The sequence below is a fragment of the Dromiciops gliroides genome, chromosome 5 (assembly GCF_019393635.1).
Source record: "Dromiciops gliroides isolate mDroGli1 chromosome 5, mDroGli1.pri, whole genome shotgun sequence".
Taxonomy (NCBI): Eukaryota; Metazoa; Chordata; class Mammalia; order Microbiotheria; family Microbiotheriidae; genus Dromiciops; species Dromiciops gliroides.
In genome coordinates, this window is record NC_057865.1 from 282,933,351 (window position 1) to 282,958,872 (window position 25,522).

General features: G+C 44.3%; 1 protein-coding gene across 2 annotated transcripts in view; it reads left to right on the top strand.

The window, feature by feature from the left end:
* The first annotated feature begins 5,316 nt into the window (after positions 1-5,316).
* Positions 5,317-25,522, top strand: part of TCP11L2 (t-complex 11 like 2) — a 49,996-nt gene continuing 29,790 nt past the window's right edge. Inside the window, exons 1-2 of one of the 2 annotated variants that reach the window (XM_043966867.1) lie at positions 5,317-5,456; positions 19,641-19,830. In XM_043966867.1, coding sequence (XP_043822802.1) covers positions 19,674-19,830 — 157 coding nt within the window. In that variant the 5' untranslated portion in view covers positions 5,317-5,456; positions 19,641-19,673. Of the gene's footprint in view, positions 5,457-5,616; positions 5,743-19,640; positions 19,831-25,522 lie in introns of those variants that run through there. The other variant, XM_043966866.1, reaches the window with a different exon arrangement.

Below are 25,522 nucleotides of genomic sequence, written 5' to 3' on the forward strand. Positions count from 1 at the left end.
GTCACATTTGAACTCAGGTCCTCCTGAATCCAGGACTGGCCCTTTATCCACTGCACCACCTAGCTGTCCCCCCTTCCAATCCCAATACATCCAACCAAGATTGGACAGGATAGTAATAACAGTAACTAACTTTATGTAGCACGTTAAGGTTTGAAAAGAACTTTTACGAATGTTTTTTCATTTTTTCCTCACAAGAACCCTGGGATATAGATGATATTATTATCTCCATTTTACTGACTGAGGAAACTGAGGCTGAGAAAGGTTGTTGTTGTTGTTTTTCAGTCGTGTCTGATGCTTTGTGACCCCATTTGTGGTTTTCTTGGCAGAGATACTGGAGTGGTTTGCCATTTCCTTCTCCAGCTCATTTTACAGATGAGGAAATGGAGGCAAACAGGGTGAAGCAACTTGCCCAGGGTCACGGAGCTAGTGTCTGAGGCCAGATTTGAACTTCAGAGATGGCACTCTATCCACTGAGCTAGTCAATGTCTGAGGTCAGATTTGATGGAAAACCAGAACAGAGTTAGACTAGGTGACTTCTGAGGCACCTTCCAATTTGATGTCTGTGACACTGGGAAGTTATCCTAATTTCTCCAAAAATGTGATGAGAGAAGGCACAAAGAAACACATCAGCTTTTTGCTCTAATCTAGGCATAATAGTAATTATAAAATACATTATTTGATATAGAATATTTATAATATATAAAGTAATAATAAATAAGTAAAATAGAAATAAAATATAAAATATAGAACTGGGGCAACTAGGTGGTGCAGTAGATAAAACACCAGCCCTGGAATCAGAATGACCTGAGTTCAAATTTGACCTCAGACACTTGACACTTGCTAGCTGTGTGACCCTGGGTAAGTCACTTAACTCTCACTGCCCTACCAAATAAATAAAATATAGAACTATATTTATACAATATAGCATATAATAAATTTAATATATTAGCTACATATTAAAAAGATATGAAACATAAGCTATAACAATAAAAAGTATTGTCACCTATGGAAACAGAAAATTCCTCATATGGATACATTCACATTCCTGTAAGGGGGTAGGGCCAGTCCTCCAAGAATTTCCCTACAAACAGAAAATACTGTAATTAGTGGAAATGCTGGTTTCCATTGGTAAGGAGAGAGGGAAGACTATCTCCCTCCCCCACACCCTCATGCATAGCTGAAGGAAAACTGTTTTCGTGCTGCTCTCCACAGAATGGGTTATTTGAAATGTTCCAGCTGTTTCAGCCACTCAAAAAGACTCCAGTTGCCAAGAATGCTGGAGAAAGTAAAGATACTTTTGCAAGTAAAAGACCTCAAATTTGAAAATGGGGCACACCTAAGAGAAGGAAGGTAAGGGGCCGCTGGGTGGCACAGTGGATAAAACACCAGCCCTGAATTCAGGAAGACCTGAGTTCAAATCCGACCTCAAACACTTGACACTAGCTGTGTGGCTGGGTCACTTAAACCTCATTGCCCCACAAAAAAAGGAAGGTAAGAAAAGAATTATAAGCATTTATTACCATAAAAGGAAAGGGAACACGAATCTATTCGGTGCCTACTTTGCTGCAGGCACTTTGTAAACAGGGTTAAGTGACTTGCCTAGGGTCACACAGCTAGCAATAACAGTATTGTGTTAAATAAATACTTTATAAATTGCCCATTTGATCTTGGGAGGTAGGTGCAATTAGGATCCCCTTTTTACAGTTGAGGAAACTGAGGCAGACAGTGATTAAGTGATTTGCCTAAGATCACCCAACTAATAAGTGTCTAAGGCTGGATTTGAACTTGGATCTTCCTGACTTTAGGCACAGGGCTCTAGCCACTGCCTCCTAGCTGGATCTGGGGGAATTAATCTATCACACTTGATGCATATTCCACTGTGTTTTGCCCCTGTGCAAATCTGGGTGTGTATTTATGAGGAGGTGTGTGCTTGCAAATGCATAATTGATTGACTCTTCGAATGTGGGCATAGAGTATTGTGTGGTATATTTATGTATATACACATAATATGGGTATGGCGGTGGGGGGAAAGGGCAGGGCAGAGTTGTTCAGGGTGAACAGAGCCTGTCCAGAGGACCTGGGTTCAAATTCTACCTCTACATGGGCTGCTTTCCAGCTCCAAGCTATGGATTTGGGCTTTGAGAGACTGGATTCAGATCCTGAATCTTATACTTAGGATTAGAGATGGAGAGTTGGAAGGGACCTCAGAAGCCAGGTGGTCTGACCCCTCCATTTTATAGATGAAGAAATCAACAGTGATGTGGCTAGCCCAGAATCCTCTGGGTGGTGATGCCAAGAGGCAGCATTTTGATCCATGTCCTCTCACTCTAGAGCCAGGGCTTTTCCTGCTGTGCAGGCTTATCAGACATTCCTACTGTGGACGCTGGATGAGGACTCAAGAGGACTGGGTTAAAATCTTGGATTTTATGCTTTCTGCCTGTGTGACCTTGGATGAGTCACCTAATAATCTTTAAAATGAAATTAAGAGGGAAGGAAGGGCATCCAGAGCGGATAAGGTTTAGAATGATCCCCCTTTAAAATTTGTTGTTTGTTTGTGTCTGATTCTTTGTGACCCTATTGAGGCTTTCCTGGCAGAGATAGTGCAGTGCTTTGACATTTCCAGCTCATTTTACAGATGAAGAAACTGAGGACAATAGGGTCACACAGCCAGGAAGTGTCTGGGGCTGGATTTGAACTCAGGTCTTCCTGCTCTCTATCTACCACACTACCTAGCTGCCCTCCCATTTTAAAATAGTTCCTTCTCTATGTATGTCCCAGTTTTAAAGTACACAGAAGACTTAAAAAACTGGCACAAAAATCTTACAGCTAATTTATTTTATTTTTAATAGTATTTTTCCAATTACATATAAAGATCGTTTTCAACATTCATTTTTGTAAGATTTCTAGTTCTAAATTTGTCTCCCTACCTTCCCTCCCCCCTCTCCAAGACAGTAAGCAATCTGATATAGGTTATACAGTACAATCATGTTGAATATATTTGCACAGTAGTCATTACAGCTAATATTTTAATGAACAGAAATAATGCCACTTCCTTCCCTCTGAGATTGTCTCCAATTTACTCAGTATATAGTTTGTAGGTACCTAGTTGTTTGCATGATATCTCTCTGTTAGACTGTGATCTCCTTGAGGGCAGGGGTTGTTTTTTTACCAATTTTTTTGGTACACCCAACACTTACCACCGTGCAAACCACTCCAGTATCTCTGGGTCTGGAGTCAGGAAGACCTCAGTTCAAATCCAAACTCAGGCATTTAATAGCTGCATTACCCTGGGCAAGTCTTTTCACCCTGTTTGCCTCATTTTCCCCATCTGTAAAATGAGATTAAGAAGGAAATGGCAAACCACTGTAGTATCTTTGCCAAGAAAACCCCAGATGGGGTCACGGAGAATTGGACATGACTGAACTACAACAAATATACAACAGCTGTATTTGTTACCTGTTAGCCTGTCACATTATAATTATACCTTACTTGTACATGGTACTTAAAGATTTACAAAGCACTTTACATGCACTATCTCATTTCATCCTCCTTTTGAGGTGTCTGCTACTACTATCTATTTTTCCCATTTTTCAGATTAGGAAATGAAGGCTGTGAAAGGTTCTGTGAATGGTCAGTCTAAAACCTATCCCAGGCATGATTCAAATTCAGGCTTCCAGCCTTCAGATGCAGGACTCTATCCACCATGCCACACTGCCTTTGTGACTGGAGTGTTGGGACTTGGAATCAGAAAGACCTGGGTTCAAATCTTGCCTTAGGCTATTTTGTTCCCACTCAGCAACTGGAAGCCTTAGTTTCTTCAAATATTAAATTAGGATAATTTATTTTAAAAAGCATCTACCTCATGGTGAGGGTCAAATGAAATAAGAAATATAATGTGTTCTGCAAATCTTAAGGTGTTATTTACATGTCATCCATTATTATTAAAATGTGCACATAAGACACCAGAATAACAGGGGAATAATAGAGTATTTACAGCCAGCTAATGCAGCTGTTGGAATGCAGGCACACTTGATGCCCAGAAATCCAACACATTGTGATTGCAGACACAAACACTCACACACACACACACACACACACACACACACGGCAACAGGCTAAGAGGGAGCTAATGCAGCTGTTGGCATAGACAGACACACTTGAACACACAGAAATCCAGGATACTCTGAATGTACACCACCAAGACAGAAGAGCAGCTCAATTGACAAAAAGAGAGCTAAAAGAGTTGTCGGCATATTGGGGCATTACATGGTTCTTGTGAAGTCCAAATCAGAAAATAGATGTAAACCGTCCCCCATCCCCCACTTCTTTCCTTGTAGAGGTGGAGAACTATGGGTGTAGAGCATTGTATACATTTCAGATCCCATGGATGGGGTGGTTGTGTGTTGTTGTTTTTTGGTGAGGCGATTGGGGTTAAGTGACTTGCCCAGGGTCACACAGCTAGTATCAAGTGTCTGAGGCCAGATTTGAACTCTGATCCTCCCTACTCCAGGGCCAGTGCTCTATCCACTGCGACACCTAGCTGCCCCAGGGGGTGGTTGTTTTTAATGAACTGCTTCCCCCCCCCCTTTTTTTTCTTTACTTCATTCTTTGTTACTAGGGATGTTTTGATGGATAGGAGGAAGTTGGGAAGGAAATAATTATAAATTAAGGTAATTATATATATTTAAAAGACGGCACCATTAACGCTATGCATCGATGACTGTGCTGAATTTCTATCAATACAGGGGGAAAAGGGAAGGGAATAAACATTCATTAAGCGTCTACTCTGTTCCAGGCGCTGTGCTAATCACTTTACAAATATTATCTTCTAGCTCTGCAGACCATCGGCTGCCTTTCTGGAGGTTGCGATGTTTTTGTGTCTCTGTGGTTGTGTCTACACAGTGTACCGAATTTCTAAGTATGCAGTGACTTTGCAAACAGCTTCATTAGCTCCCTTTTGGTAAGCTGTGTTGTGTTGGTGTCTACACAAAGTGGGTTGCGTTCCCGCGTGTGCATGCGGAGTGCCCTCCATCGCACCCTCAGCAAAGTCTCAGTCAAAGCATGCCCTTTGTCAGTTGCATTGTTTTGGTGTCTAGGCAGTGCGTGCGCGTGCGCGCGCGCGCGCGCGCGTGCGCTCAGGCTCGCTCTCTCCCTTCCGCCGCTCCGCGGGGGCTCGCGAACGTGCGCGCGCCCTATCCAGGCTTAGTACACGCACAGGCTCCGCCCTCTGGCTGCCCTGGCCCCGCCCCCGCCTCTCCCGGCACCGAGGATATCTCCCAGTTCCGTAAACACATCTCTCTCCTCCCCAGCCCGGCCCGGACCAAACTACTTTCTGCCAGCGGGGAGAACCTGGTCCCACGGCTTTCCGCCGTCGAGGCCGTAGCCCCCACGCTCCTGTTCCGTACCGTCCCGCGTGGGTGAATCTTCCTGGTGGTGTCGCTCGAGCCTCGCGCGAGGTCCGGCCAAGGGCTGCGGGTCGCGGGATGGGTCACCCCGGGTCCGCGCTCCCCCCCACGGGCCGGGCGCGATGGGCGACGCCTCGTCTGGCTGCGTTGTAGCTCTGGGCCCTTTAAATACCGCGTGGGTCCGGGGGGAGGGAAGAGGGGGCTGGCGAGCGGAGCTTCGGGCGGGCTAGCGGCGGAGCCGAGCGGAGCCGAGCCCGGGCGGGGACTGGCACGGACGGGACCGGACCGGACAGGACGGGAGGACGGGCTGTCTCTGCCTCTCTCCACGCCCCGCTCGGTGGGTAGCCCACGGCTACGCGCGTCGGGGAAGGACAGCTTGCCCCGATGTTGGCATGGGGTACAGCCTCCTCGTCCCGCTCCCCCCATTCACGGGGATCCCGAGTCCCCCCACTTCAGCCTTGACGTTGTTTCAGGGACAGGGAGAGAGGCAGCCCCCGTTTCCTGCCCGGGGACCGCACCACTCCGGTGCGCCTCTCACTTGTTTGTCCCCGAACCGCCGTCCCGCGTGGGAGCGGCGGGGAAGGGGAGGGGGGGTGGGCGGCCCGGGATAAGTTGGCACCCCCCCGCCCCGGGTGGGAGCCCGAGTGCCGGGGCTTGTTTACGTCCGTGTTGGGTAGCTGCCAGCGTGTGCGCTCCGAACCAGCTTCCAAAAATACTCTTCGAGAGGAGACTAGGGCAGGACTGGGGGCGGGGGACACTTGTCATCCACTTCCCCAGGTCCCCCAGAATGGGCAGGGGGCACTTGCCTTCCCGCCCCCCACCCGGCCCCTGACTCTCACCCTCTTTCCTTCCTGAACCCCCGTCCCAGGGCAGGACAGGGGACACTTGTCCCTCTACCCTGCTTCTGACCTGTCCATTCGTCTCCTTCCCTCCCTCCCTCCCTCCCTCACCGCCCACCACCCCCAGTTGGGCAGGGGGCACTTAACTTGTCCATTCACCCTCCTCCCCTTTTGACTCCCCTCGCCACTGAGTAGGGGGCACTACCCATTCTCCCCCTTCATTTCCGTGTCTGAGTCCCAGGTGTGACCCCCCCACCCCCCACCCCCCGGAGCCCGAGCCTGGGCCTTGTGGGAGAAGGATGTGGGTTGTCGGAGGTGGCTGTCTCTGTTTTGGGTTGGTTGCCTGGGCTTTCGCAGAGACGCCGCCTCTTCCCCTTGGTTCCGCTCCTCCTTCAGTTTTGTTTTGACAGGAAACGCGCAGTTTGCTAGAGGGGAGGGGTGGGGAGAGCAGGAGACCGGAGCCCCGGGGTGGCAGAGCTAGAAGTGACCTCAGGGATCATTTAAGGCCACCTCCTCATTTAACGAAGAGTTCAGGCAGGGTCAGGATCGGAACCCCGGTACTCTAATTCGATATTTTCCAGCACCCCCTACTACGACCCTGGAAGGGGGATGGGAGGGAGGGCTGCTGTTAGCTGCAGCTGCCTAATTGCTGGGAAGAGAGATCTGAGCTCTACACGTCCCTTTTTCTCTCTTGGGTTACTTACCCCTCCTTTCCCTTAGAAAGACCTGGTGCCTTTCCCTTAGAGAGGTTCTGAGCAGTTCCCCCAAGGGACCTGACACACTTAGAGAAGGAGAAATCAGAGAAATACTAGGCCTTCTTCATGTTCCCCCAGAGTCCCCAACTTTGAACCCCTGGTTTCCAGGCCATTCTGAGAGGCAGTGCTTTTCTATATGTTAACTAAGAATGGTTTTTGGAGTCTGAGGACCTGGGTTTGAATCCTGACCCATCCCCTTACTGGCTGTGTTGCCTTGAGGGAGTTAATTACTTAACCTCTCTGCCTCACCTGGATGCCCCAAGAATTACTTTTGCAGTCCCCCCCCCCCCCATTAGGAGGTTCAGCAGCTCAGAACAGGACCAATAGGGAAATTAGCTTGCACACTTTTGTGGTTGTAGGAGATAGCTACGGAATAAATAGTAGGAAATTGCAACAGAATGTTAGGTTAGAGTTTTTCAGATAGCCTATCTTTCTAGAAATTGACCTCATCGATGGCATAATTTTATAGATGCTGTGAATGTTTGATTGCTAGTTAGTGCTTGTTTTGTCTAAATATGCCCACATTTCTGGTACATAGTAGGCGCTTAATAAATGTTTATTCAATTGAATTATGTAAATATGATATTCTCTAACTGAAAATCCCTGCAGAGTGATCCTCACCTTGGGACAGGTATTCAGTCCACTGGTGCAACCACTATATTGGGCTGGACTGAAAGGAAGAGAAGGAGGAGTTGTTTTTCTTGGAAACTGTCCTGTCTCTTGCTTTCAGCACCCTGCCCCCTTGCTGTCCCCAATTTCCCAGGGTCTTTTCATGATCTAAGTCCAGGCATGTCCTATCCACTAACCTATGTCACAAAAAACCTTTTCTCCGTAACTCTGCCTCTGACCATTATGCTTATGTTGGGAGCAGAGAGAAGTTGCTGAACAGGTCTTGGAGGTGGGCTGTAGGCCCACTTTGCCAGTTCTTTTTGTATAAATCACTTCATATCTCTTGGCCTCAGTTTCTTCCCTTGTAAAATGAAGTGGGGGGGCTGATTTTCAGAGTCCCTTTCACCTCTAAATCCTGTGATTTTGTGAAGTAACTTGCCCTAAGACCATTAGTGGCTGAATAACAACTGTCTTCAGTCTTCTGTGTCATGCCTTTTGTCTTTCTCCTTCCCTTCCTTCCAAACTTGTCCAAGCTGTGTCCAGTTTCCCAGGTCAGACAGGGCAAGTCAAATAGCCAATTCACTACAAGGTGTTAGAGACTGATAAGAGCTGGGATGGCTGCATTTTAACCGAATACTGAAAAGTGTGATTTACAAGATTAATAATCCGTGTGACCTTAGGCAAGTCACTTCCCCTTTGGCTTGTGCAGTGCTTTGATCTGTAAAAAATGAAGGATCTGGACTTGATGACCTTTGAGTTCGAGCTTGAGTCGTGATCCCAGGATTACATCATATATGGGAATGAGGAGACCATCTGGGAGGCCTCTTAAATGGAATAATTGTTTCGCTTCTCCAGTCGGCCACTGGCTTATTTCCTGTTTCCTTCTCTAAACAGTGTTAGAGGAGTTGATCTTGGCTTGTTCGATGTTGTCTTGAAGTACCGTGGTGTCCGTGGCACCGCATTTGATGCCCAGGTTGTAAGGAACAAGTCAAAATGGAACCGTGATAAGCTGGAGGGTCTCCAGGGGAGGGCAGCCAGGCCTTAGGGGCTCCATTGAACCAACCAAAGGTGTTTAATCTTAAAAAGGGAATACCTCTGGAAGACACAACTGTAGCATGGTTCTCTAAAGCATTGTTACAGGGAAGAGGGGTTAGGTCAACTCATTATGTTGGCCCCAAGGGGCCATGGGTAGAAGTTGTTGCATAGAGATACATTGAGGCTTAAAGTAAAGAACTATTTTTGTTGCTGTTGTTAAAAAAAGAAAAAAAAAACCCACAAAACATTTATTGTTACATTTTGGTTTACACCATCATCATTTCTGAATGTATCCCTGAATACAATAGCATCCCTCCCCAAAAAGAGTAATCTCTTACAATAAAGAATAAAAAAAGGAAGAGGGAGGGGGGAATATGTTCAGCAAAACTAACCAACAGATTGAAAAGATCTGACATTTATGTCATGTTCCACACCTGTAATCCCCAACTTCTGGGAGGAATAAAAAAAAGAGATGGAGGTCTAGTATCACATTTCTTTTTTAGGGTCAAGCTTGGTCATGCTACTCAATCAACAATAATTTATTAATTGACTACTTTGTGGCCAGCACTTTTAGGGGAGGTGACAACATGGCTAGGGAGAGATAGAAAGATCCCCAAGAAGGGATACAATGAAAAGAGTGAAACAATCTTCTATCAGGGAGTTTCCATTTACAAGGAAAAACCTCTCCCAGTTGGTAGCTGTCTAGAAGTAGAATGGGGTGTCCCAAGAATTAATGGGGTGCCTTTTACTGTAGGTCTCCAAGTTCTTGGAAGACAGGGGCTGGTTTGGTTTCTGTCTTCATATCCTCAGCACTTAGCACAACTATTAGTGTTTAATAATAAATGCTTGTTGACTGATTGATTATAATGAACACACTTGACCCCATGAAGAAACATGAGAATGTAACTCCCTCCTCTCTTTATAGAGTTGGAGGATGGTGGGTGTGGAACACTGTATAAATGTCACATCTGGGTTCATCTGTTGGCTAATTTTGCTGAACTGATTCCTCCCACTCCTTTGTTTTTATTCTTAAAGGAAGGAAGGAATGACTAGATGACTCTGTGGACAGTGTTCCACGAAGAAGGGAATCCATTTTCTGCTCTGGGTTAGGCTAAATACTTCTCCCTTGTTTATGATCTCTTTGGGATACAGACCTAGTAGTGGGATTGCTGGGTCAAAGGATATGAACAGTCTGATTGCCCTTTGGGCATAGTTCCAAATGGTTCTCCGGAATGGTTGGATCGGTTGAAAACTCCACCAATAATGTATCAGTGTCCCAATTTTCCCACAGCTTCCCCAACATTTGTTATTTCCTTTTTCTGTCATATTTAGGCTAAATGGACTTGACCCTGCCAATGCCGAAATTCTGTGATTTAGGCAGATTAATCCTTGATCACCCACAGAGGGCTGGGCTACCAGGAATTAGAACAGGGCCTCTTACTTCAGCAGTTCAGGAATCCAATGATGATTAATATCGGAGGCCTGGCCACCTTTTCCCTTTCTTTGGCCTGAAAGACTGAATGAGGATATTCCACTCTTCAAGACAGTCTTCCTTCACTAGCGGAGTCTAAGCATTTGAAGTTAGTTTTCCTGCAGAAATGAAATTCGGCTGTAATATTCAGCAGCCTCCATGATTCACAGGGAGTCATTAACTTCCAGGGTCACCATGAAGGGCCCCATCAGATTTCCACAGCCATTGCTTGACCTTTAAGATGGTGAAGGATCCTTCCTACTGGGCTGAGAGCTAAATGTTGTCATTTAGGATTTGCCATCAGAGAGAGGAGACCCCACTGGGAAAAATGTTTCTGTAACAGATTTTCCTTCTCTTTGACCAGTGATCTGGTGTAGTCCCTTGCTTGAGGTGATCTCCTTATTCAATAATGACCCAGAGACCTTCCCTCTGACTAATAGCAGTGCTGAGCCCCAGATTCCTCCTACAGGTAGGCCAGAAAAATCTCTATGAACAAACTTTTAAAACTTAAGAAACCCTATAGTAGGTTCAGAGATGAGTAAATCGAGAGCCAAAGGGGCCCTCCCAGGTGGTCTGGTCCTACCCCTGCATGTTCTAGTCTCCTGACTTGGCCAAGGTCACACAGGTCTCACCGAGGGCTGGGAATTCTAGAGCAGCAAGGACTTTGGAGGTCACAGGTGAAGCCCAGAGAGGAAGAGGTTCATCATTTTAGCATTCCAAAGGTCATCTTCAGGGGTCGCTGAAGACAGCCTTGTCATTTTTCAGGGGATGACACTCGGGTCCAGAGAGGGGAGGCAGCCAGGGAGTAAATAGCAGGGCTGGGCTCTGAGCCCAGGCCTCTGCTCTGACGTGGTACCATCTTGTCCCCAGTTGTACATACAGTGAAGGTAATCTGTGTGGACCAGGCCTTATCACTCAGAAAAACATGTCACTGAGAGGCTTTGCACCAATCAAACAGACTTTGCAAAAGTATCAGAATTCTTGGGGGTGGGGTGGCGGTTTCTAAAACCCTTAAGAAAACATTCCATTTAGCCCTCATTTACTCTGAAGTGGACAAAGGTGTAGTGGGTTGTGATAGAAACCTCAGAGTGCCCAGCAATTGTGTTTAGTTTTGATTTTTATAAAACCAAGATTTTAGGATGTGACTTGTGTCTGTAGGGGAGCCCAGGGCTGGATCTGCTTGGAGGGAAAAGATTAGGCAGTTTATAGTAGAAGGAGCATTGACTTTGGAACATTTGAGGTACAGTGTTACTGGAAAGATCACTGGTTCTGGGTCAGAGGACCTGGGTTCAAATGTTGACTGCTATTAACTACCACAGCACCTTGGGCAAGTCACTTTTCCCTGGATCTCGAGTTCTTTTTCAGTAAAGTTGAACTAGATGCCTTTGAGAATTCTTCTAGCTCTGAGTCTCTGATCTTATGAAATAGCTTAACTTCTCTGGGCCTCAGTTTCCCCGTCTGTAAAATGGACCAGATCAAGGCTTCTTAAACTTTTTCCACTTGTGACCTTTTTTTGCCCAAGAATTTTTTACATGACCCTGGGTGTGGGGCAGCTAGGTGGCACAGTGGATAGAGCACCGGCCCTGGAGTCAGGAGGACCTGAGTTCAAATCCGGCCTCAGACACTTAACACTAGCTGTGTGACCCTGGGCAAGTCACTTAACCCCAATTGCCTCACTAAAACAAAAAAAAACATGACCCTGGGTATATAGGTATACAAAATAGGTATATATAACCTTTTTTTTTTTAATTTAGTGAGGCAGTTGGGGTTAAGTGACTTGCCTAGGGTCACATAGCTAGTGTTAAGTGTCTGAGGCCATATTTGAACTCAGGTAATCCTGATTCCAGGGCCGGTGCTCTATCCACTGTGCCACCTAGCTGCCCCTACATAACCTTTTACTGTTGCCAATTTCTTTGTAACCCTTACATTCAGACCCACAGTTTAGGAAGCTAGGGACTAGATGTCTTTTGAGGTCCCACTGAGCTCAAGATATTTGACCCTATGAGCTCTGTGACTTTCTACCTATATAAATTTGGGTAGGTCACTTTTTGAACTTCAGTTTCCTCATAGATGAAATGAAATGGTTGAAGTTGGTGATATCGCTGAGTTTCCTTCTAACTCTTGGTCAGTCTACCCAATGAAAACTCTGTTCTCTTATGATAACTGAAAAAGGCTGGAGACAGGGTTGAGTCATCAGTGCAGGAAAAAATAAATGGACAATGAATGAATGAATGAATGAATGAGTAAATGAATGAATGAGTGAATAAGAATTTATTAAGCACCTTTTCTGTGCCAGGAACCATGCTAAGCATTAGGGATACAAAAAGGCAAAAGGTTAGTCTCTGCCTTCAAGGAGTTTACAGTCTGATTAGGGCAACAACATACAAATAAACATATACAAAACGTGATGTACAATATAAATAGGAAATAATTGAAAGAGAAAAGCACTGGAATTAAGAGGGGTTGGGGAAGGCTTCCAATAAAAGCAGGTTTTTAATTGGCACTTAAAAGAAGCCAGGGAGGTCAGTGGTTGGAGCAGAGGAGGGAGAGTACTCCAGGCATGAAGGATAGCCAGAGATAATGCTGGGAGCCAAAAGATGGAGGATCTTGTTCATGGACCATCCAGGAGGCCAGTGTCTGGATCCAAGAGTATGCATTCAAGAAGTTCTAAGAAGACTGGAAGGTTAGGTGGGGCTCAGTTATGAAGGACTTTGAATGCCTAACATAGCATTTTGTATTTGATCCTGGAGGCAGTAGGGTAGGGACCTCACATTCTAATAGGGAGAGTCAATATATATATATGGGAAGTTTTAGCTCTAAGTCAGATAGAAAGGCCCTATGCCCCTTAGGGTGTGTGGGTAAAATAGATGACCCCAATGCTATCTTATGCAAGGTACTTAAGCAAATTGGCAGTTATGTAATAGTACTTTATAAATAAAAATAGGATCTCTGGAGTAGTAATAGGTGGCTTGTTCAGAAGTGATTATTTATCATCCATAAAGAAAAATGAAGCATGTCAAAGAATCTTTCATCGTGAAACTCGGTTCCCGCATCTGTAAAGTGATGGTGTTGTACTCGGCGTCCTCTGAGGTCCCTCCCAGCTCTGGATCTGGGGTTTAGGTCTCACTGGACACTGCCTGGTACAAACTTGCTGAAAAGTTTGCTAAAAACCACCTAATGGGCCACCTATTGATTTAGTCCCTCAGCAAATACATCTTAGACCAATACTACAGATAGACAAAGGGCCCAGAACTGAATAAGCAAGAGGGGAAGCTGGCATGTTATCTGAGAAATTGTACAAGGCTTACAGTGATGGTGAGTTACTCCATGCTGTTCCTTGGAAAAGAATAATCCATCTTTCCTAAGTATTCTCCCAATGTTGTTCTCTAGCTGGGACTCATGGAACATCAAAGTCTCAGAAGAGTCAAAATTGTGGGTGAAGCAATGGATTTTGCAGGGGCAGGGGAGGGAAGAGAACATAATGTTTTTAGAAGCAAACTTTCAGATCTTCAGTGAGAGGCACTAAGGGGTGGTAGATAAAAGACCCAGCCCCAGAGCCACCAAGACCTGAGTTCAAGCCCCACTTTAGGCTACATTACCTTGGACAAGTCATGTCACCTCTGTTACAGAGCCACTACTGATCTTCATTGGTAGATGGAGTTTCCTTACCAGGAATTCTTTATGCTGGTGAAATCATTGGATTCGTCCAAATTTTTTAAAAAATTGAATTTAAAAGTGTCAAAGGAAAAAAGAAATTTTCTTGAGGTCCAAGAAACTTAGATACCGCAGTGAAGTCAGTTATTCTAAAACCTGAGGTTTGTCTGAAAGATAGGGCTTCGTTTGCGGAATTGAAGTCACTGCCTTGGAAGGATTTGCTCCATTCGTTAGAAGATGTTTTGATTGAAACTGGTCCAGCAGTGATTGGATTGATGATCAAAGAGTCGGAAGGGAATTGGTAGGTCACAGTGGGTCAGAATAATTGGCTAGCATTGGCATAGTGTTTCAGAGTTTGTAAAGTACCCTGATATCTATCATCCCATCTCATCTCACAGTGACCTTGTGTGGTAGAAGCCATTGTTATTCCCATTTTGATGAAGAATTCTGTGACTCTGCAATGAAAATTATTGACTTTTGACCTTCAATTGCTATTGAGCTCCTGTGGTCAAGGGGGGATGTAAAAGGCAGGGGGCTTAGATTTAAGGGACCAGTATCCGTCATCTCTCTCCATTACTTACTTTCTTTGGGACCTTAGGCAAACTCTCTAACCTCTTCGGGTTTCAATTTTTATCATTTGCAAAATGAAGTGGTTGGACTAGATGGCTCTTCCAGCTCTAGATTTGTGCTCCTTCCTGAGCCTCAATTTCCTCTTCTGTAAAGTGAAGGGGTTGGATGGGATGGCTTCAAGGGCCCTTCTTGCTCTCAGTCTAGGAGCCTGTGATTGGAATTGCTACTGGAGTTGTCTGGGCAGCTAGGTAGCACAGCACTGGGCCTAGAGTCTGGAAGACCTGAGTTCAAATGTGGCCCCAGACACTACTGACCCTGGACAAGTCACTTAGGCCTATTTGCCTCAGTTTCCTCATCTGGAAAATGAGCTAGAGAAGAAAATGGCAAGCCGTTCCTGTATCGAGAAGAGTCAGGCATGACTGAACAACTAGAGTTGTCTGAAAGCCAGCTGTCTTCAGAGGTAGTAGATTCCTCCTCTCTGGAAGTGGAGGTTGGATGATGTTATAGGAGGGGTTTCTCTATTCAATATGGAGGGGACCCGTTGACTTCTGGACCTCCTTCCAACTCTGAGATTCTCTGAAAAGGACCAGAGGAGTTTTCCTGATGCCACCGTGTTTTTGCCTTTCTTTATATCCCCACGTCTTAGCCCAGAGGTCGTCACATAGCAAACACTGGGGAAATGGTTGTTGGCTCGTTGCTCTATTGCCCCCGGAAACTATGTCACATCTGGGTCCCAAACACCACCACCCTGTTCCTCCCCTCCTTTTACCCTAGCCATCCCCAGGTAATCCTGCCTTTTCGTCTCGGTCCCTCCAGCTTGGCATGTGGGGCTGGCTCTAGCCCTTAATCCTCCATCTCAGATCACTCAGTGTTGCTCAGTGCAGAGTTCTCTTCCCCTGGGATTTCTCCCCCACCTCTGACCTTGTCTCCTCTCCTCTCCTTCTTCCTGTCTCAGATCCTTTTTCCTCCATAAAGTTTCTTTTTTTAGAGACAAGCTTAGCTAACATCTAAAGGCAACAGCATTTCAGTGTGAGAAGAGAAAAAGATGATTTTTATTACATCCAGCTTTTTATAAACCATATATAATATATAAATTAGCCACTGTGTGTGTGTGTGTGTGTGTGAGTGAGTGAACAAGCATTTATTAAACACCTAGTATGTACCACTCACTGTGCTAAATGCTTACCAATATCTCATTTGTGAGAATCTCTTCCGCTGGATTATACATATTTGTTAGGAGGCTTGTTTTTTATTTTTCTGATTGTCCATTGTTGGGGTGGAGAAGGAAGGGAGAGATAATAAATAATTTTGGGCCTGGATTCAGGAGGACCTGAGTTCAAATTCAGCCTCAGACACTTGACACTTACTAGCTGTGTGACCCTGGGCAAGTCACTTAACCTTCATTGCCCCATTCTCCCCCCCCCCAAGAAAAAGAATAAAGAATTTTTTAAAAGATGAAAGGGAGAAAATACATGAAATTTAACACAGCAGGGACCTCCAATGCTGGCCGGCTTGCCTCTGTCCCCTGTGGACTTATTCCACTTTCTTCTGGGTTTTTAAATGTTTACTAGATGCTTGTTTTTTCTTTCTTGAACCACTGTCACTGGCCACCCACTTCCTCCTCCCCCATACCAATGAAAACCTTTTTCCCAAGCACCCCTTCTACCCATAAGTCTTTTCCTTTCCTTGGATGGCTCCTTGCCCTTGTCCCACCCAGGACTCCTTTGTACATCTTTCCAAGGTTTCTCTCATAGCTATAGAGAAAGTGCTCCTGTGTGCTTCCAGGGCCCCTCCTGTAGGCTTTTCTTAAGTTTTGCTTATATTCGGGATAGGAGTTGGGCCTATGATTTCACTGGACTAGAGGCTTCCTGTCTACCTGTGCAGGTTGCCACCTTCTCTGTAACTTCTGGTCTTAGAGAGCTGGGCCATTCAGAGGACAGCGACATGCTTCAGGTTACACAGGCAGACCATGTCAGAGACATGACATAAACGTGGATCTCCCTGACCCAGAGGCCAGATAATAATAGTGATCCACCTCAATAAGCATCCATTAAATGTCCACTATGAGTCTGCTTGTTCCATGGTGCTGAGGATACAAGGAAACCATATGAGAAGATATTGAAAACAATGCTAGCGAGGGACATCAGCAGTAGAGGGCATCAGGGAAGGCTTCATGCAGCTCAGGCTGAGTCTTGAAGGACGCAGCCATCATGACGTGACCAGTCACTCCAGTATCTTTGCCACGAATACCCCAAATAGGATCACAAAGAGTGGGGCACAGCTAAACAACAACAACATAGCTAACAGTGCACTACGGGATCAGGATTCAAATCCTCTTGACAGTCTTGGGACTCTGAACAGAACAAAGTCATGAAATTCATTAAGGCTAAAGGTCATGTCTTGGACTTGGGTTTCAAAACCCAACAAGCCAAGTACAAGATGGGGTGAGGTATGAATGGCTGCTTTGTCTGGAAATAATCTGAGGGCATTCTTGGCTCAAAGCCTGATTGGACAGTAGGGCAAGGCAGCCAAGACAGCAGATTCAGTCCTGGGCTTCATTAAGGAAGCCACAGAGTCTAGGGGTTAGTGAAGTCATTGTCTTGCTGTGCTCTGGTCAGAGCACATTGGAGCATTGGGTTTTGTTCTGATCATAATGGTTTATGCTGAACAAGGATCCTTGGGAGGACTGGAGTGCTTAGCCTGTAGGTGGGAAATCTTTTTTTTTTTTTTTTTTTTGGCCAGGCAATGAGGGTTAAGTGACTTGCCCAGGGTCACACAGCTAATAAGTGTCAAGCGTCTAAGACCAGATTTGAACTCAGGTCCTCCTGAATCCAGGGCTGGTACTTTATCCACTGCACCACCCAGCTGCCCTAGATGGAAAGTCTTAGGGAGCTTACTGGCTGCCTCCAAATATTTACAGAGCTATCATATAGAAGAAGGATTAGGCTCATTCTGCTTAGCCCCAGTGAGTAGGACTAGTGGATAGAAGGCACAAAGAGGTAAATTTAGGCTGGCTATCATTGGGAGGGAGGGGGAGATGTATCCTAATGATGAGAGCCATCCAAAGGTTGTAGAATGGACTGCCTAGGGAAGTGTCGGCTTCCCCCTCTTTGGGGCATTTCAAGCAGAGCGGGGAGGACCACTTCTCAGGGATCTTGTAGAGAGGATGCCTGTTCAGATAGATTGAAGTGGTCCTCTGAGGTCCTTTCCAACTGGGAGATGTTGAGTCATCGGAGCTGGGAACTCTGGAGCATTCCCACTTGACAGATCATGTCAGAAGGTTAAAGAATAATAAAATTTAGAACTGGAAAGGAGAGGAACCCGAAAAATCATCTAGTCTAGTCTTGTCGTTTTTTTGTTTGTTTGTTTGTTTTTAGTGAGGCAATTGGGGTTAAGTGACTTGCCCAGGGTCACACAGCTAGTAAGTGTTAAGTGTCTGAGGCCAGATTTGAACTCAGGTCCTCCTGACTCCAGGGCCGGTACTCTATCCACTGCGCCACCTAGCTGTCCCTAGTCTTGTCATTTTACAGAGAAAGATACAGAGATGCCAAAATGTGAATTTGTTCAAGGTTGCATTGGTAGTAAGTAGCAGAGATGAGACTTGAACCCAGGTCTTTGGATTTCAAGCTCAGAACTCTGCAGCAGCGCACAGCTCTATCTCTATTTTTTTTTTTTAATAAATGAGGAAGCTGAGGCCCCAGTGCAGTGCCCCAAGTCATCTGTTGAGGGAGGAGTAGAATTGGGCCTCAAGCCCTAGGCGTTCTGTTTAGTCTTCTTTCCGCTATTCCGTGCTGTCTCTACCAAGATGGCAGACAAAGCCTGGAATTATAACAGCCAACCAGAGATTGAAACCACCCATCCTGACTGTGTCCCGCCTGGGACTGAATGTTAATTAAAATAATAATATTTCCTTTACTACACAGGCCCATTACAACTGAGAGTTAACCTCAGGGCAGAGGAATTTAGAGGGATCTGACAGCAGGTCTTTAGTGGGTAGAAACAGCTCAGCTTAGCATCTGGCTAGGAAGAATCATGAGTTGGAATCTGAGGCTGCCAGATGGCTCCCTCTCCCCCTCCCTTGTGGTGCCCCACCCAGCTGAGCTGATTCATTGACTGGCCCTACCCAGCAGCCCTCTCTCCAAGGGTAGATCTTTGAGTTGGCCAGTGTTAGGGGGTTTGTGTCAACTCCACACCAGGGGGCATCCTCATAAAACCAGAAGTTCATATTCATAGAATTACAAGCAGGAAGGTAGAGGCTGCCAAGTCCAATGCCTTCATTTTCAGATGAGGAAACAGACTCACCCAGGTTAGCTGTTGTAGGATCTGGATTTGAACTCGGGCCCAGTGAGTCTGCTTTCTATGTTCTATTACACTGCTCTCCTTGTGTGCCCAGGCCTGAGGGGTCATGGCCCTCAAATGAATCTATCTCAAAAATTCTGCTAGCAAAGGCCCTGGGCATTTGTTTTCTTCACAAAGGGCTGGCTATTGCTTATTGCATAAAGGCAGCCTGGTATCAGGAAGGCCTGAGTCTCAATTCTGCCTTGCACACTCCCTAGTTGTATGGCCCTGAACAAATCTTTAAACCTCAGTTTCCTCCTTCATAAAATGGGGATAAGAATAGCCCCCAACTCCTAGGTTGTTGCAAGGATCAGATGAGATAAAGTTAAGTCCTTGGCAAACTTTCAAGCACCGTATAAGCGGCAGCTGTTACTTTTGTGATTGTTCTTGTTGCACGGGGCCCATGGATATTCATGGGTTGCTCCACACTGTAGCAGAACTGTGTGAGCACATTGACTGGTCAGTTGTGAAATCTCTCCTCCCTAGCAGTCTTTCAAAATAGAGGAGACCCATTTGCTTTAGGATAGATGGCCTTGGAGTCAGGAAGATCTGAGTTCAAATATGACCTCCGATACTTACTAGCTCTGTGACCCTAGGTAAGTCACTTTCCTGTTTGCCTCAGTTTCCTCATCTGTAAAATTGGCCAAAGAAGGAGATGGCAATCCACTTCAGTATCAAGAAAATCCCAAATGGAGTCATGAAGAGTCAGACATGACTGAGAACAGCTGAACAATAGGATGGTGGATTTACAGTTAGAAGGGACTTTAAAGGGGACTACTGAATCTAACCCCCTCATTTGGTAAATGAGGAAACTTGAATCACAGAGAACTTAGACCAGGGACCACACAGGTAGATCTGAACCCGGGTCTTTCCCTCTGTCTGGGGCTGGAGCGGTGGGCTCAGCCATCTTTCTGAGGTCCTTCCAGCTCTAAAAAACTGACGTGGAGGCTGTTTGTCTGTGCAGGTGTCTCCATTGACCTTAAGACGGCGAAACAAAATGCCCTTCAATGATGAAAAGCGCTCAGTGAACGATGACCCAACGAGCGACTCGGACTCTTCGAGGATGTCAGAGAGCACGGCTTCCCTCAGTGACTACGAGTGCTCCCGGCGGAGTTTCACCAGCGACTCCTCCAGCAAGTCCAGCTCTCCAGCCTGTAAGCTGACAGAGCAGTAATTGCTCTTGGCCCAGCAGGCTTCAGCTCTGAGGGGTCCCCGAGGCCAAAACCCACTCACTTTTCCTAAGAGGAAACAGGTCTGGGGGAGGAAGGTCACCTAGGTAGGAAATGTAGGTCTTCAGATACCTTTGATGCCAGATACAGAGATGATCTGGCTTGAATTATCCTCCCTTCTCCCAGCTACATTATTTGTACAAAAGAGGATGGCCACTTCAGTTAGTCAAACATTAAGCACCTACTATGCATTACGCTAAGCAAAGGGGATACAAAAGAGGCAAAAGTTAGCCTGTCAAAGAGTTCATAGTTTAATGGGAAAGGCATGGATGGAACAGATAACTATAAATCAGTAAACATTTATTAAGTACCTACTATGTGCCAGACATTGTACTAAGTGGCAGGGATACAACAGTCAAAAGACAGTCCTTGCCCTAATGTAGTTTACAGTCTAATAAGGGAGACAACATGCAAACAAAACAAAGTATATGCAGATTAAAGTGGAAATAATTAAGAGAGGGAAAGCATTTGGACTTCTGTTTGAATCCAAATCATGACCTTCCCATGGGGTACCTTTCCTGCAATGGGAAAACTGGCCTCTAGAAATCAATCCTGGGTCCTGTCCTGGGGGAGAATTAATGTTTGCCCTTTTTTTGTTTTTCCCTCTGGTGAGATTTTGGAGTGGCTTTGAGTTGAATTTGTCCATAGCCATGGTCCAGCCAGGAAATGAAGTAACCGGAGGGTTTTCCTAGTGGTTTCAAAAATGGTTTTACATATCACCCCCGAGAGGCACCAGAAAATGAAATTGGGTACTACCAGCAGCAGCAACAGTAGCAATTTGTTGGTTAAAAATTTCTGATTTCATCAGTATAGGAAACTTCTGTCTGGGAAGGATCAACATCTAATCCTCAATTTACAGCCTGAGATACTTGCTTGGGGCGTTGAGAGTAATGGTTCAGAGGCAGGACTTGATCCAGGGTCTTTCTGACTCTGAAGCTGGCTCTCTATTTACTATATACCATACTGCTTTTCAGCAGCAGTAGTAATAAGGATAGCATTAGCAACTGGCCTTTATATAGTGCTTTTAGGCAAGTGAAATTCTTCAGCTACATTATCTCACTTAATTATTGCCTACAAGTAACAGTTCAAAGAAAGTAATTTCTTGCATGTCAGCTAACAAGTATTTAATCATTTGTCTTTTCCTATGTTTAATTTTATATATTTTATTTATTTCATTATTATTTCTTTTTAGTGTTAATTTTTTTTACCTTTTGAGTTCCAAATTCTTTCCCTCTAGCTCCTCCCCCACCCATTGAGGAGCCAAGCAATATGATATATCAGCTGTAACGTGTGAAGTCATGGAAAAGATACATATCAGCCATCCAACAAGCATTTATTAAGTATTTATTATGTGCTATGTGCTAAGTGCTATGGGGACAAATAAAGGCAAAAGTATGTTTCCTGCCCCCAGGAGCTTCCAGCCTAATGGGGAGAAAACATGCAAATGAATCCTATGTGCACACATAGTGTAAATGGAAGCACACCCCAGAGAGAGGGCATGGGGCTCATGGATGGTTGACCTGGAGCTTAAAGGGATCTCTCAGGCTTTCTCTAGCCCTGCTTTCACAGATCTGAAAAAGATGGCCCAGGGTGGTTCAGTAGCCAAGGTATCATAAAATAGAATGCCTTGAGATTCCAAAGCAATTTCTGAAAGAAGACTGGGACTTAGGATCATAGACTCAGGCACCATAGAGGTCATCAAGACCGATTCCTACATTCTACAGGAAACCGACGCCCGGGGACCTCGGACATCATTTAGCCTAACCCACTCACATTAAAGATGAGGAATCTGGGCAGCTAGGTGGCGCAGGGGATAAAGCATCGGCCCTGAATTCAGGAGGACCTGAGTTCAAATCCAGCCTCAGACACTTGACACTTACTAGCTGTGTGACCCTGGGCAAGTCACTTAACCCTCATTGCCCCGCAAAAACAAACAAACAAAAAAGTTGACGAAGCTGAGGGCCAGGGATGGGAAGTGACTTGTCTTAAGTTGCTGAGGGAGTTAAGTGACCAAGGTGGCAATGGAAACTGAGTCCTCTGACTGTCCCTTGGGAAAGTGCTTTGTGAGCCATAAGATCATGTAGAGTTTAGTCCTTCAGGGGTTATGATTTCCCTCTCGTGGGCCTTCTCTTTACCATTGCAGATCATAGCTGCTGTGGGTCTTCACAGATACTTTCTTGAGCTGAATGAGTTCACAATCTCCATTTCATGCCGCTTGCTTTCAAATAAATGTGCAAGATAAGGAATAAGACTATGTAGAACCCTTACCATTTAACAAAGAAGCCTCAAACAAAGCATGGTGTTCTCCTGGTTCTGCTCACTTCTCTCTGCATCAGGTCATAGAGATCTTCCCAGTTTTCTCTGAAACTGTCCATTTTGTCATTTTTTATGGTGCCATAATATGGCGTCAGTATAGTATATTATATGTCTATATCCCATATAGGATAAGGAAATATGGAAAATACTTAAATGAAAGTAACAGGAGCAGAACCACATACATGTGACAACTAGATTGAAAATTCCTACTCTGTATTCCAAAATTTATATATTACGTTTGGTATATGATTATAATTTGATATATGTAGACATAGAATATGGCATAGTATGCTATACATATGGTCTATTATATTCATATAGCATCATTTATATATGCACATATAATTTGATATATAGAGAAATAGAATTTGATCTGTTACACTATACATGGTATATTCTTATAGCATAATTTATATATACACTACAATTTGATATGTAGAAATAGAATTTTATATACTATATTATATGTGATTGGAATGATAGGAATGATGCATTTTAAATTATACATGATGTATAATCTTCATATAGCATAATCTCTAGATATGCTTATATAATTTGATATCTAAAAATAGAATTTGATATATTATACCACACATGGTATATTATATTCCTGCACCATAATATGTTTAAATAATATACCACATGTATTCTATTCCTATACTTTAATTTGTATGAGTATATAGATGCATAGATACATATATATCATATGTGTTATAATATATTAATATACTTTAATTTGTATGTGGATATAGCCATTCCCCAATAGGATGAATATCCCCCAGTTCCATTTTTTTTTCCACTTTAAAAAGAGCTGCTCTGAATATTTTTATATGTATGGGCTCTTTCCTTTTTTGCATTGATGCCTTTGGGGTATGTGCCTAGCATTGGTATTATGTGTGGATCAAAGGGCATGCCTCATTTATTGGTTTTACCCAAAGCAACAATACATCCTTGACCCTGTGAGCTCATTAATGTGGGTGTTGCCTCCCCTGATGCAGATGGCAGCACCAAACATGCTCTTTCATCTCAACCTGTGGAACCAGCAGGCCTCAGACAAAAAAAGAGGCGTTTCCCAAGTGCCCCTCTCCCCCTGGTCTGCCCTTCTGGATCATGACTTTTCCACTTTAGTGTCAGTGTGGGCCTACCCTTCTCACTTGGTATAGCGTCATTTAGTCTTCCCCATATTTCCTTGTGTTCTTCATTTGTTATTTTTACGGCACCATCATATGACGTTATATTAACAAATCACCGTGTCTTCCACCATTGTCCAATCCTTGGAAGACAGGTCAATTCTATTCAGTTTTTGCTATCACAAATAAAGCAGCTGTGAATATTTTCCTTCAGATAGGCCCCTTTTAAAAATTATGTATTTAACACTTTCCTTTTTTAAACTCTGACCCTAATGCTTTTTTGTAGAGGTAGGGGATTCTGGGTATGGAGTATTACCTATACTGTCACACAGGGTTAATGTATTTACTGGTTAATTTGACTAAATTATTTTTTTCCCTCTTTTAAAAATCTCTTGTAAGGGCCAGCTCTCTTGGTAGAGGGCGAAAGATATATTTGAAAATAAAGGAGATGCAGAAACAAAAGATAATGATTTTTTTTTTTTGGTGGAGACTGGGTTTCCCTATCTTGCCCTCACTGAAAGTACAGGGATCACTTGCAAGCTTGATCCCATTACTGATTGGTATGAGAGCTTTGACCCTGGTTGCCCCTCTTTAGGCAGCCTAGTGGCCCCCCTCAATCCAAAAAGCTCATCATGTTGGTGCTAAACTAAGTTTGAATCAGCTTGACTCACTGTGGCTCAGAACTCCTGAGCTCAAGATGTCCACCCAAAGCAGCCTCCCCAGTAATGGGATCAGAGGCACGGGCCACCACACCTGGCAATACATTTTCCGCAGTTATATATTTAGAATAAAATGCTAGGAACAGAGCCAGTTCTGTGACTGACTGCATTGCAAAATATTTGGGCCACCCTCCATTCTCCCCCCCAGTGTCCTCAAATGCCCGATTTCCCTGCAGCTGCTCTTACACGGAATTATCCTATAGTTTGCTATTTTTAAAAGTGAAGTTTTTATAGTTTTGCTAATATTAGCCTTTTGTCTTGATGGCAGAGTAATTTCCCAGCATGCCCCCTCCCATTTTAACAGAAAAACAAAGCAGTTGCATCTCAAAGCATATGCTACATTCTGACCAATAGCTAGCCCCACTCCCTCCCATCTCCCTTTGTAGAGACACTGATGGGAAATGGATTTCATCATCTCCAGGACCCAAGTCCATCAGAGTGCTGCCCATGTTTAAATCTTTTAAGCACTTAGCACAGTATCTGGTATAATCCATGTTTTTTGGATAGCTAGTCAATAAACGTTAATTAACCACCAACTATGTGTCAAACACTGTGCTAAGCCCTAGTGATACAAATATAAATAAAAAATAAGACAGTGCATACCCTCAAGGAGTTTATAATCTAAGGAAGACAACAAACAAAAGGAAGCTGGAAAGGTGGGGGCACTGGGGATGAATGAAGGGGCAGAAGTGTTCTCCTGGGAACATGAAGAAGTCCAAAAGCTGCATAGCTGATGGAAAATGGGGGGAAGCTGTGCTGAGCCCCTTCCTCAAATAGAGCCCATGATCGTCTCCTCCAACCAGAGGGGCCAGCGAGAGGGGCAGGAGAGACTGATGAGTTGGGAGGACCAAGCACACTAGATCTTGTAGGATGATGAGATTTCTCAGTCATCAGTTTCCTGGGTAAGGAAGGCATGATGGACAGGTGCAGAGAAGTCCAAAATTAGTGGAGCCAGCGTGGAATGAGGACCGGCAGTGGTTCCTCATTGCCCCATGACTGACTAATCGACATTGGTAATCATTTATATTATTAGTAATAATTAGCATCACTACTAATTGGCATTACTAATACATATTAAAAATAACTATATTATTTATATGATTTGTATTATTAGTATTAGAAAAATAAATATCATGAATAACTATCAATAAGTATTAAAATAACATATTAGTAGTAATTATTAGTATTATATAATATTACTATTAGCATTACATATAATAGTATTACTAAGTATTGCCCACAATTACATTATCAGCAATAATTTATATCATTAGTAATGATTGACATTAGAAATAATGATTATTAATGATTCTATTATTGGTAATGATTTCTATTCTTACCACCTGTGTGTGAGTGATTCTCCTGCTTCTGCTTCTTTTGCTCCTTATTAGTGTACATGAAGCCTTCTGGGTCTTCCTCCTCTTCCTCATTTCTTTCTTTCTTTCTTTTTTT